Source organism: Cibotium barometz, chromosome 8, assembly GCF_041138505.1.
Source record: "Cibotium barometz isolate CiBa-2024 chromosome 8, ASM4113850v1, whole genome shotgun sequence".
Lineage (NCBI taxonomy): Eukaryota > Viridiplantae > Streptophyta > Polypodiopsida > Cyatheales > Cibotiaceae > Cibotium > Cibotium barometz.
Window position 1 is genome coordinate 25321781 of NC_141053.1, and position 13354 is coordinate 25335134.

The window sequence follows — 13354 nt, forward strand, 5'->3', positions numbered from 1 at the left end:
TGTGTATGGGATATGATAGGATATCATAAGATGTAAACGGGATGCGATCGGATAAGAATGGATGTGATAAGAGGTGTATGGGATGTGATAAGATGAAAATAGGATGTGATGTAATGAGAATGGATGTGGATGTGTAGGTGGAGGAATGAATGTGGATGTGTATGTGGAAGAATGGATGTGGATGTGTATGTGGATGTGTATGTGGAAGAATGAATAGGGATGTGTATGACGAAGAATGAATGTGGATGTGTATATTGAAGAATGGATGTGGATGTGTATGTGGAAGAATGAATGTGAATGAGTATGAGGAAGAATGGGTGTGGATGTGTATATGGAAGAAGGAATGTGGATGTGTATGTGGAAGAATAGATGTGGATGTGTATGTGGAAGAATGAATGTGGACATGTATGTGAAAGAATGGATGTGGATGTGAATGTGAATGTGGAAGAATGGATGTGGACATGTATGAGGAAGAATGGATGTGGATGTGTATGTGGAAGAATGAATGTGGATGTGTATGTGGAAGAATGGATGTGGATGTGTATGTGAAGGGATGTGATGTCCATGTGAGTGAATGAATGAGAAGTGATGTGATGTGAATTGGGATAAGAATGAATGAGATGAGATGTGAAATGAATGAGATGAGATGTGATGTAAATTGAGATAGATGTGAAATAAATGAGGTGTGATGGAATGTCAATATGGGTTGATGCGAGTGGATGAGATGTAGATGAGGAAAGATGAGATGATATGGAAAATGATGTGATTGGATGATAATGGGTATACATATGAATTGGATATGGCTTAAATAATGTGGACGGATGTGGAACATTGTGAAAGACGAGAGTTCATTATAGGAACTGTATTTATGACTTGTTTTTAAATGACTATTTTATGTCAAAAATGCTGGGAAAGCATTTTGACCATCTTGTGAACGAGGTCGTGGGAGACCTAGCTGCTAAAGTTGCAACAGCTGGCGAAGAGTCAACGGAGGACGTCTCGCATAGCAAGGTTGGCCAAGTTCTTGACCAGCCTCGATTCGATTTAAATGGTGAGCTTTCGGTACGGTAGATGAGTGACCAAGGAAGCGGCCTATGAGTGAAGCGCTAGGTGACCTGCGAAGGATCCTAGAGGGTGCTGACCATACGGTGCTCGGGTTTTGGGTCGCTGAAGATACCCACACGTGCGTTGTGGAAGATATTAGAACAAGAAGTAAGAGTTGTTTTCTGAAACCGGGCATGGATGTTGTTGATAGACATTGCTGGTCCTCAAACGGATGAGTCTAAGGCTCTTTTATATGGAGCTGTTGGTTGATCTTGCTGATCTTTAACGGCGGAGATTCCATCTTGATTTTTTTATAAGTGAATATATTGTCGGGTACTATGCGTTAGGAACTATCAAAAAGGTCCCTGAGAAATAGGTGGTGAGCGTTTTGGTTGCCAATGATGCCATAAGTACACCGATGAAGGAATGATTGAAAATTAGGATTTGAATATTTTAGAGGATTATGATCAGTGACACTACGGTTTCATTAAATGATTGTTTAAAGATAGCTGACTGTGAAGAAAAAGGCAATTTCATATTGGGTGTGTAAGTGGTGTGAGTGGCATTAAATTTGCATGAATATCCGGCTAGGGGACCTGGTAACTCCTTTCCCTGGTACCCAGGACAAAACCTAACCAAATTCTCAATTGGATCCCATCAATACGGTGGTTGGGCGGTTGGCTAACCCATTTGACTAGATGGGGTTAGGCTGGACTGATGGATCTATAAAATGAGACTCAATTCTGTTATAGTATGATAGATAAAGTAAATCCCAGAAAAAAATTGTTCTATGGAAAAAGAATCAACGGCTATGCCTCTCGATGGGGAAAAAAGCGTTGGTTTCTATGATCCAAGTGCAAGTATCTTCCTTGATCTGACCAAGTGACTCACAAGTTGGGTCGGATCAGTTTGATCAGTAATGACCCTGACTACGTTGGAGTACAAATATCCTAGAGGACTTGCTCGTGCTTTTTGGGTGAGGGAAGTTTTTTCGGGTTCAGTTTTTGAAGAGCCGAGGGATTAGTCTCTTGTCTGGATATCCGGCGGGCGAGACCCCGAGTGAGCGATCCTGCCCTGCGCAAGGAGTGCTACTTCCACTCCTAGTACCCCCAAATCCGTTGCATGGAGGGAGTAGGGATCTTTCAACTTGTATGAGAGCGAATTGGCTAAAGTGGATCAACTGAAAAGCCAAAAATGCCAAAAATTTGTGAAGTAACAATAAAAAGTTATAATTATGTGATAAAATTCATACAAATTGATATTCAAAATGAAGATTCATAAAATTGAAAGCGGGTCTTCAGATGAAGTACTGCAATTGTATGGAAATCTCTAACTTGCTTAAGGCCTAGTCATGATGGTATTTACCTTATAATTCCAAGGACCGTGACTACCTGTATATACCGAGGGTATAACTGTAGCTCTTAACTGGCAGTGTATACGAGTTAATCCAAGACCTTGAAATTATAAGTAAAAATGCTATCTAGATGATGAATTCGAATGTGGTTGATTTGATTTTAAGGTTCTGGTTGAGAATTGGTGAGTTTATTTTGATTCTGATTGAGATGATTCCTGAATTTTGGTCGAAAAGCAATCGGTTGATCAAAGCCACAATAAGGATGAATGGGACTCGGAGTCCCTATGATGATGTTCGTAACTAGAAGGACTTCAGCAAATCACTACGAGATTAGTGGATTGTACTGACAAATTGCTACTGTTGACACTGGACCTAGTGGATCCAGTTAAGGGATGACAAATTAAAAACTTGCATAACTGAAACTTCCATGGAGGAATGTTCAGATAGAATTTTCGGTCTGATGGACCATTATTGTGTTGAGAATATGAATGATATGTTCTGAATGAATTGTTATCTGATAATGAGTTCTATATAAGGGATCTTTATCCCATGATTCTGTGGAGCGAGCTGACCAATCTAAAGAACCCCAGAATCAATTGGATCTAAAGTTGGATTTGAATTGTAAATAAAAGGACTTAACAAGAATTTTCGTATTGATAGAATCATGAATCGTGAACATCGTGGTAGGAATGATAACCCCCAACTCGATGAGGAAGAGCTCGACTTGGATGTTCGTAAAAATCTTCATGGATCGTAGCCTGGACCTTTCAAGGGTGAATGGGAAAACATGGGCGAGACTGTGGAGAAGTGGATCGAAGCAATGGAAGAGTACTTCGATGTCACCGGGTACAATGAGAAGAGCAAAATGGCTCTTGCAAGACTGAAGATAGTAGAAATAGCTAGAGTAGCATGGAGAAACCACTATGAGACAAATCGTGTGGATCGAAACACTCAGACATGGAATGATCTCAAAATTTATCTAAGGAAGAGATTCTGTCCTCCCTGCTTTTTGGAAACAAAGATGAACGAATTCTTAGAGTTAACCCAAGGGGAGCAGAACTATTGAAGTATATCAACAAGCGTTTGCTCTCCTCCTCAAATACTCGCCACCGTTGGATGAAGAACAGCTGATGGCCAGGTTCATTCTGGGACTAAACGAACCTTTGAATATCCTAGTGAAGAATGCCAAGCCGGTATCCATGGCCAAAGCGCGACGGATTTCGCCAAGGCATTTGATGTCCAGGTCCCCTCGAAGCCAGCACCATCACCTTTCAAAAGGTTTTTAGCTCCAAAAGGTGATTCCAACCTTCCACCGTCTAAGAGATACAAGGGTCAAGCCTAGGATAAGGGAAGTTCCAGAATGGAAGAAATGTCCTTTTCTCGGAACTCGATCCCTTGGAATGCAACTTTAGAAGTTCAACAAAGTTCAACTCTCAAGGATTTAGACATCGCAGTATGGATTGCCCAACACCTTTTGGAACAAGGTTTTCAGGGCAGAAAAATCAAGGATCAAGATTCAAGACTCCAGCTCCTTCCATTGAGAGTAATCACGTTTCTTTTCGCGAAAATCAAAGAAATCCTAGAGGTAGACCGTCTAACCAACCTGCAGTTTTAATCCAAAGTAATGCAAGACCTCCGCCTGAGAATACAAGAAGTCAAGGAGAGATGTTCCCAAATCAGCCGTCCACTTCCAAGGCAATAACACTGGAGGTGATTGAAGAAGAAGAAGAAGATGACAGAGATTATACTCCACCTATGAGATGAGGACATCTCGTGTTTTTTAAGTGGGGTAAGATGTAAGATTCCTCCCTCCAGCTTTTGAGGTGTACAGGTGTAAGAACCTCCCCTTTTGATTTTGTAAATTATTCCCCTCTTTGAAATAAAAGAAAGATTCAATTTTACCCTGTTTTGGCTTAGAGAGAGGTAATCCAAGATTGAGATATTTTTTGATATAAAAATCTTCCTAGTGTCTAAAATGATTTCCTCCGAAAAAGAAATTCAAAAAGAACTTTCCAATGTGCATTTGGAATTAATTGAAAAGGAGTATAAAGGACCTTAGCCTAAGGGTCTAGATTTTCAGAAATTTTTGAATTATGGTCCAATTAAGGTTCCTATTGGCCAATTGGATCAATCCAAGTGTGGGGAGGAGATAAATCCAATTTGTAAAATAAAAACTCCCAAAAATGAGTAAATGCTCACATAAGATGAAGAGTTGTCTAAGGACAAGGTTTATTAGTAAAAAACTATGAGTATTACTAAAAAAATGAGATATTTTGGGTATAAGATTCAATTTTGACACCTTGGTAAGGATAAGCAAGCTATTCAAGGAGGCACCTATTTAACATGTGTGGTGGAGTTTTAAACTTAAAAATATTGTGATATTTTTATCTCTCCTCTCTCTTAGATTAAACCAAATCAAAAGGGAGGCAAACTAGGTCCAAATTTTATCCAAATTCACCCAAACTGAACCTGGAAAATTCTAGAAAATAGTTGGACTTGGTAAGAGGCCTCCCTCACCTATAAATAGATCCTTAGCCCTTTGTAAAAAAATACGAGAACTATACCATGCTAGTATTATACTGAAATATTGATAATTTCTATTATCCTCTAAAAATCCTCTAAAAATTGAAGAGATTGGAGCTTCTGTGTCTCTTTAATCATCCTTGGAGACTTCATCAACATATCAAACCAATTGATTGGTTGGGGGCCTCTAGTGTGTTCAAAGAATCAAGTAATTTAGGAGGTAAAGTGTGGATTATTGTCTTTTTCTTAAATCTCCAAATGTTTCTCTTCTCAACCCCTCTCAAGCTTGAGAAGGATTAATTTGAATGGCTTTTGAATACTATTGAAATTCTTTAATGTATTGTAATGAAGAAACACATAGATTTCCATTTATGCTTAATTTATAATGATTTTTAAGAATTTCTCTTTCTCCCCCAAAGAATGGTTATTCCTATGACCTATTCTAAATTCGAATGAAGCTTCTCATGAAGCATTTCTCTAATCTAAAAGTAATTTCTATGCTTGTCTAATTGGAGGCTAAAATAATATCTTTTTAATAGTTTTATGCTATTTAATTTATGGTAAAATTAAGAATCAATCGATAATTGGATAATGATCCAATTAGTGGTTATTCTAATCACATGAATAATACTAAACTTTATTCTTTCAAATTTATTGAGAATTATCAGTAATAGCAGAGCGGAGCTATGGTAAAATTTTTTAAAAATAAACACATAAATCATTTTCATTTATATTATGAAAATAGGACTTCCTACCATATTCTAGGATTAATCATCCTAGATTAATTGAATGATTCTCATTATAATCATCAAAAAATTAATTTTTAGGTTTATACATAAATAGCTAAATACGAAAAAGAGAAATTTCTAGTAATCCATTTTTATGTTAAAAGAGTAATCCCCATGACAATGAAAATCCATGTATTCCAATGAAATAAGAGAAAAATTGTGATGCTAAAATAATGTAGATTTTATTAAAAAATTTTAAAGAAGGATTCTAGTTAAATTTATCTTTTTGTAAAGATAAGTTTAAATGATGAAAGAGAAATTTCCACCATATTGGAATTCAAATATTTAAATGAGAAAACTGTAATTTCTAGTGTAAAGGAATTAATTGAGATTTTTATTTATATTTAAATAGAAGATTTGGTTGAATTTATCTTTTTACTTAGATAAGTTTAAATGGTCAAAGAAGAATTCCTATGACATTTGGAATTCCATCATTTAGATGAGAAAAGAGAAATTCGTAGCATATTGGAATTAATGAGTATTGTGTTTAAATTCAAAGATGAATTTTAGATAAATTTATTTTATCTATGAGAAATATTTAAATGTTAAAAGACAAATTCCTATGACATTTAGAATTCCATGATTTAGATGGGAAAAGAGAAATTCCTAGCATACTGAATTAATGGGTATTTTATTTTAGATGAAATTACTTTATGAGAAATATTTGATATGATAAAAGAGGAGTACCCATGACATTGGAATGCAATTAATTAAATACAAAAAGAGGAATTCCCATGGTATTTGAGATCCAAGAAATTAAATGAGAAGAAGAGGAATTTTTAGTATAAAATTTCAGTTTATGATTAATCCTAATCCTAGCTTGTACATACAAACCTTAATAGAGAGCTTTCATGGCTCTCCATCAAAGCTTTCTATTAAGGTTTCATGTAAAAGCTAGGGTTAGGGTTAAGCTTCAATAAGAAGGGAAAAAAAACAATTCAATAAGTTTTGTATATGATGCAAAAGCTTTCATTAATATTTCTATTGAGATTAGGGTTTTGTATATGCTTTCTATTAGGGTTAAGATTATGATAACTAATACTTTTTTTTCTTTATTTGGTTAGATTTTGTAGGTTATCCACTCATACAAGCCTCATAAGGCAAGAGATCTCTCTCTTTCATGTTTCCTCTCTTATGCTTTTACATGTTATAGGGTTTGTAAGTTTTAGGTTTTTAAGATTAGGGTTTGTTATCTTCTCTTCCCTCTATGGATAGCCATGCTTCTCTCAAGAGGTGACTATATGCATGAGCCTCATGCATGAGGCTAGTGCATAAAGCTTATGCATTACCCCTATGCATAAACCTCATGCATGAGACTTATGCATGAGGCTTGTACATAAGGTTTATGCATGAGGCTTATGAATAAGCCACATGCATGAGACTTATGAATAAATCCTCATGCATAAGTCTCCTGGTGTAGGGTTCCTTCTTTGCTACTGCCATCACCTTTAATGGTTCTTCCTACAAATGCACTGCCATGAAATTTCTCCCCATAGCGCCTACGTAGTGCCCTTGTTGTTTTCACTCAATTACTCTCATTGCTACATCACTCTCATACTCTACTTACTACCATCATTATAACACATTGGGGGCATAGGTGCATTTCAGTGGCATTTTGGAAGGGGAAATCCCAAGGATTTTAATGCTATGAGCAGTAAAAAAACGGTATTAAACAGTGTAAAAATGTTGCTACATTTTATCTCTACTCAGAAGAGCTTTTTTGCAGCAAAAAATGCTACTACACTATGAAAAAAATGTTGCTTAGCAACATGGCCTAGAAAAAGTACTCCTACCTTTTTTGTCGCTGTGTCGATTTTATTATTTGAATGTCCTAACTGTGATACCTTGAGTTTTTTCAAGTTTGTCTAATCCATCACTTCTACCTCTCCTACCCTATCCTCGTGAAGCTCATGCAAGGTATGTCTTCTATTTTCATCTATCTCCTATGCAAACAAGCTTTCCATGAAAGCTTTCTTTTGAGTATTTTCCTTCTCTTTCCTCTCTTTGAAGTTTTTCTTTTCTTTTTTTTGCCATCTCAAAGCGTAACCCTAACCCTAGCTTGTACATACAAAACTTAATAGAGAGCTTTCATGGCTGTCAATCAAAGTTTTCTATTAAGGTTTCATGTAAAAGCTAGGGTTAGGGTTAAGCTTCAATAAGAAGGGAAAAAAACCAATTCAATAAGTTTTGTATGTGATGTAAAAGCTTTCATTAATATTTCTATTGAGATTAGGGTTTTGTATATGCTTTCTATTAGGGTTAAGATTATGATCACTAATACTTTTTTTTCTTTATTTGGTTTGATTTTGTAGGTTATCCACTCATACAAGCCTCATAAGGCAAGAAATCTCTCTCTTTTTTGTTTCCTCTCTTATGCTTTTACATGTTATAGGGTTTGTAAGTTTTAGGTTTTTAAGATTAGGGTTTGTTATTTTCTCTCCCCTCTATGGATAGCCATGCTTCTCTCAAGAGGTGACTATATGCATGAGCCTTATGCATGAGGCTAGTGCATAAAGCTTATGCATTACCCCTATGCATAAACCTCATGCATGAGACTTATGCATGAGCCTTGTACATAAGGTTTATGGATGAGGCTTATGAATAAGCCACATGCATGAGACTTGTGAATAAATCCTCATGCATAAGTCTCGTGTATAAAGCTTATGCACGTAAAAAGATTATGATTGTTGTGACAATTGATTAGTAAACAAAAAAAAAGTATAAATGCATAAAAATCATTATTATGATCACCCACGCTTGTTTCTCTCAAAAGATATCCATGAGTTACCACATGGGATTTTCACTTATCAAATGCTGTAAAGTGCAAAAGTGTCATTGTACCAATTAGAGAGCACAATAATACATCATCTCGGTCAGGAGTACAAGAGGTAAATAAATTAATAATGGTTAATCACTTCTCCTAAGACTTCTTGAGTAAGGCATATAAACATACATACTTTCACACACACACACACGAGTGTATGCATGTTGTCAGAGGAAGTAGGGACCGAAGGGAGGGGGCATGCATCGGTGAGGCACAAGCATGACTCATGAGAGAAACCAAAGAAGGGAGAAGAATAAACTTTTGAGGAGGTTTCCAATCGTATCGAATTATTCACTATGTATAGATAATTTCTCAAAGAATAAATAGGCACATAAAAAGTTTATGATTGACAATTGATTAGTAAACAAAAAAAGGTGTAGAAAACACATCGAGGCCCAAAAATCATTATTATAATCCGATTACCCACGTTTGTTTCTCTCAAAGGTATCCAAGAGTTACCACATGGGAATTTGATTTATCAAATGCAACAAGCACAAAAGCGTCGTCGTCATCGCAGCTAGAGGGTACAAATATAGTGCATCATCTCGAGATGAGGAGTATAAAAGATAAAGCAATTAACAATGGACAATGGCTTGTCCTAAGAACTACTTGAGTAAGGTGCTTTCATTATATTGTTGGCCTGCATAGTTCAAGGTTGCTTTGTAGAGAGGTAGACCTTTTGTATAGTAGTTCATGATATATTCCCCAAATGCAACTTCTCTGAAGAAGGGTGGATTTTCCTTAGTGCACAATGCAGGAATGGGGGCAACTTTGGCTTCCTCGCGAGGACCAAAGAAAGCAGCTAGGGAGATTCTTGGCCTATCCCTGTTAACTACGGCTCTATGCTCCACGCTTTTGTACTTGGCATTGGTCAAGATCTACACCGGAGTAAGGCATTAAGCAGTAGAGAAACAGAAAAACCGTTTGCTAAAATGATACGAATAAAGATTAAGTCACCATATTGCTCACCTCAACTTGGTCTGCTAAGTTGATGACAAAGGCATTATGGATGGGTTTAACGTCTACCCATTTGTCTTCCTTCTTTATCTGGAGACCACCCACCTCGTCCTGGAGGAGGAGCGTGATACTATTGATATCGGAGTGAGCGCTTTGCCCAAACACCAGGTCGGGGTCCGGGCAAGGTGGGTAGAAGTTGCACACCAACACGTACCGCTGTAGCCCGGGCATTCCCCCACGTCGCACGTGCTCTTTGCTAAGTCCCAAGCTCTCAAATATGGCCTCGTATAGAAGGTTGGCCAGGCTCTCAGTCTCCGCCTGATATTGCAGGACCTCCTCCCTGCACACCCCCTCGGATTGGGTTAGGCTACCATAGATACAATGTGACTAAGTGCCCAAATATGGAAGAAAGCGAGTTCGCTACTTGAAGTAGTATTGAAGGATGGATTAATGTAACAGCTCACCTAGCTAAAGATTAAGCTAATTGAGATGCAAGGCTTAGGACATCATTGAGGCGTCTAATTTATAGCTGGCGTAAAATGGCTATGCGCATCCACACCTGATCACTTCGGGGGTTAAGGGGAAGCCGTTGCAGATACCCGGACGGCGTCGGATAACCAGAGCATCCTTCCAGTCGCAGGTGGCGCCCGTGCCCGTGGCAAAGGCCACGGGCGCGTGGGCATCCTCAAACGGGAGTTGGTTCTTTTCTTCGATAGGCAGCTCGTAGAACTTCTTCATAGCCTTCATGATCTTCTCTGTGTCCACGCCATGGTTAATCACCTGCGCCCATGCCATAATAAGCAGCATTACACACTTATAATGGTGGACGGAAAAACCATTAAGGATAATCTCAGGAACTGCCACGCGAACCTGGAAGAAGCCCCACTGTTCCGATGCACGACCAACCTGGTCAACGATATCCGCCCACCGCGTCTTGTAGTGTGAAAGGTCCACTACGGGGACTTCGAGGTCTGCATACTCGTCCGCGGAGGGACGCTCGTGGGCCGGCCTTACGTAAGAGGCTGGCACCTCTCTAACGCCGTGATCCAGCATGGCTTTGACACCCTTCAACTGGCCATTGGGCTCAATATTATTGGTGCTTGTGGTCGAGGAGGTGATGGGAGCCATGATTCCTAGCTGGCTTTGGCAATCTTCTCTTGTTTCACCCGATTCAATCACCCTTCTCTTGAGCCGATTCAATCACCTTTTATAGATATGATCGTGGCCACGGCATTGCTTTTAATTTATTATAATCACCCACGCTTGTATCTGTCACCCACTTTTCAAATGTGCAATTAAGCACAAAAGTTTCACGACCCCTCATCTCTTACGTACGTCGATTCAATCACCCTTTCTAGATGTCGTGGCAGCGTTCTCATTGTCTCTATTATTGATTGAATCGGAAATGCGCTTCACCACACAACTTCACATCGCACGGTCTACACTGGGCGATGCCAGATTGGCCCTATCAGTGCTACAGAAACATTTTCAGCTTCGCCTAATTGTTTCAGCTCTACTCTGCCATTAGCGTCTAAATCGAGGTCGGTGAAATATTTTTTTCGAACATTAGTACTCGAGCACTCATGAATTGACCTCAGTTATTTCATCAACACGACGCTGGAGAATCCAAATGTACGTACTGTGGGAATCCAAATGTACGTACTGTGGTGTCTCAGCTTTGCTCTGCCATTGGCGTTCTTGGCTCCCAGTTACCAGTGAAAAAGGATTTGTCAAGAAGAAAGTAATTCATTCTGAAGCATGTAGAAAAAAAAAAAAACCATTCTTTAATTGATTCGTGAAATGTTTCTTTTTGAACACTAGTACTCTACACGGAAAAACCGAGGTTTAATGTTCAAATTTGAAAATAAAACCTGCTAATTTTAAGGCATTTTAGTTAAATTTTTTTGCTTCAAACCTAAAACAATTTCAATAAAAACCTTTTAAAATTTCAAGTTGAAGGTTTTTGTATCGCTTAACCAAAATGTTTTCTATTCATCAACACGAGAGAACCGGAGACGCCCAACGAGGCACACATGCTTACTTCACTTCAAATCTAGCACTTTCTAAATTCTAAGTCTCTCTATTTATTACTTGAGTTACTGTTTATGTAATTAAGCACTGTAATAATTGTTTGGAAAATAGAACTCCATAATCGTCTTTTTTAGATTTCTTTTTCGTCACTTGTGAGGTGCCTATTTACCCGAATGGCACAAATTGCATAAACTAAATTGATATAATAGAAATCACGGTCACATCATCATAACAACAGCAAACAGATCACCATTAAGGGTGCATTGAAGAAATAGACAAGGTACGAACGTAAATGGAAAAGCGACCATAGGCACCTTTATAGACGTGTTTTGACAACGTGCTTTAAAATGTTATGGGCGCATTTATAATCGCGTCTACAGACGCATCTATAAGCGCGTCTATACTGATATAAGCGCGCTTACAGACACGCATATAGACGCCTAAATAGACGCCTTTATAGCCTGTGTTATAGACATGTTCTGCAATTAAAAAAAATTCCAAAGATCTGCCTGTGCAGATGTATAGCTGCATTTTCTACACATGCAACTGCATTTTTTGCGCAGGCAGCTCTCTGGCGTAAGGTTTTGCTTCCTTGTACATAGAGGAATCAAGATTAGCAAAGATATCTACATAAAAACTTAAATTAAAGATAGATATACACAAAAAGATTTGTGAACACACTTCGGATATTGATTAAAGAAGATGAGAAATTACATTTTATATCTAAAAATTCCTCCATACATAATCGTAGCCACATAAGGCTTGAATAAAAACGTAGATACATAAAGAAGATGAAAAATTTTATCTTGTATCCAAGAAATTATCCATACTACACGATGGTAGCCACATGAGGCTTGAAAAACAAACATAGTTGCATAAACTAAAACTATACATGAAGAAAAACTACAAGAAAAACTACTCGGAGGAGTCATCACTCTCTGGGTCATCTTGTCCACCTGTACCTACACAAAGTGAAGATATATATAAATAAAAATATAAAGTATTATAAAAATCGAAACATGTTTTGTAAATAAAATAAAAAGTATTACTTGCATTGATGTTCTCCTTGCTCGATTGTATTGTTCGTCAGAGATGATCCCTTCATCGTGAAGGTAATCCCATGTATCTCCTCTACTGTGGGCGATAATGGTAGCCAGTCTCAAAGACATGAAGCTATACTATACATACAAACTTAGTCTCCCATGATGCACGACCTCTAGATTGGAAGTGCAATGATCCATATCGCTCCATTTGTGTTCGCCGTCGCGCTTCTCTTTGTTTGCTGGTTCACTACTCCTTCTTGGCTTTCTTCCACTCACCCCTATGAGCAGTAAATGGCTTGCCGTGTCCATTTTGACTGGCATCTATTCGGGCTTTCTCCTCCTTTGCATGTCTCCTTACTAGAGACCTCCTATTCTTAAGTATGTCTTTGATTTTGTGCTGCGTCCATCTGCTGTTAAACCTTTAGTTGTGAGGATTAGGATACTTTTTGTGGACAGCTTTAATGCAATCATCTACAAGGCTCTCCCTTTGCTGCTTAAAATGTATAAAGCGGTCTTTATAGCGTGCAAAAACTACTTGGCAGCACAAGTAGTTTACCACGTCCTTCCCACGAGAGTCATCAACTATGTCGCCCACATTTGTGATATCATAATATGATATATCACCATGACGTGGTGGTGACTCTGAAGAACTATCCCCACCCCCAAAGCACTGCCCTAGGCATTCTCTATCTCCTCTATCTCCACTCTCAGTGCTAGTGCAGTGTGAGATATGATTGCCCCTACCCTCCCTATGACTACCCTCGCTACGACGACGGTTGCCACTCTCATG

At 38.3% G+C, this 13354-nt stretch overlaps 1 protein-coding gene across 1 annotated transcript; it reads right to left on the reverse strand.

Moving 5' to 3' along the window:
* Positions 1 to 8961: 8961 nt before the first annotated feature.
* LOC147636082 (fe(II)/2-oxoglutarate-dependent dioxygenase 4-like) lies at positions 8962 to 10670 on the reverse strand. Its single transcript, XM_086801519.1, has 4 exons — positions 10361 to 10670; positions 10050 to 10270; positions 9503 to 9830; positions 8962 to 9411 (listed from the first exon to the last, which is right to left on the reverse strand). The coding sequence occupies exons 1-4, from the start codon at positions 10616 to 10618 to the stop codon at positions 9139 to 9141; spliced, it is 1080 nt and encodes a 359-aa protein (XP_086657645.1). The 5' UTR covers positions 10619 to 10670; the 3' UTR covers positions 8962 to 9138.
* Between the last annotated feature and the right edge of the window lie 2684 nt (positions 10671 to 13354).

Bases quoted from the DNA above. Each gene is read 5' to 3' on its own strand.
- LOC147636082 (XM_086801519.1), bottom strand. From the start codon at position 10,618: ATGGCTCCCATCACCTCCTCGACCACAAGCACCAATAATATTGAGCCC. The intron at 9,831-10,049 runs GTGTGGATGCGC...GGGGGTGTGCAG, and splicing joins TTAACCCCCGAAGTGATCAG to GGAGGAGGTCCTGCAATATC. The intron at 9,412-9,502 runs GTGAGCAATATG...ACTCCGGTGTAG, and splicing joins ACTTAGCAGACCAAGTTGAG to ATCTTGACCAATGCCAAGTA.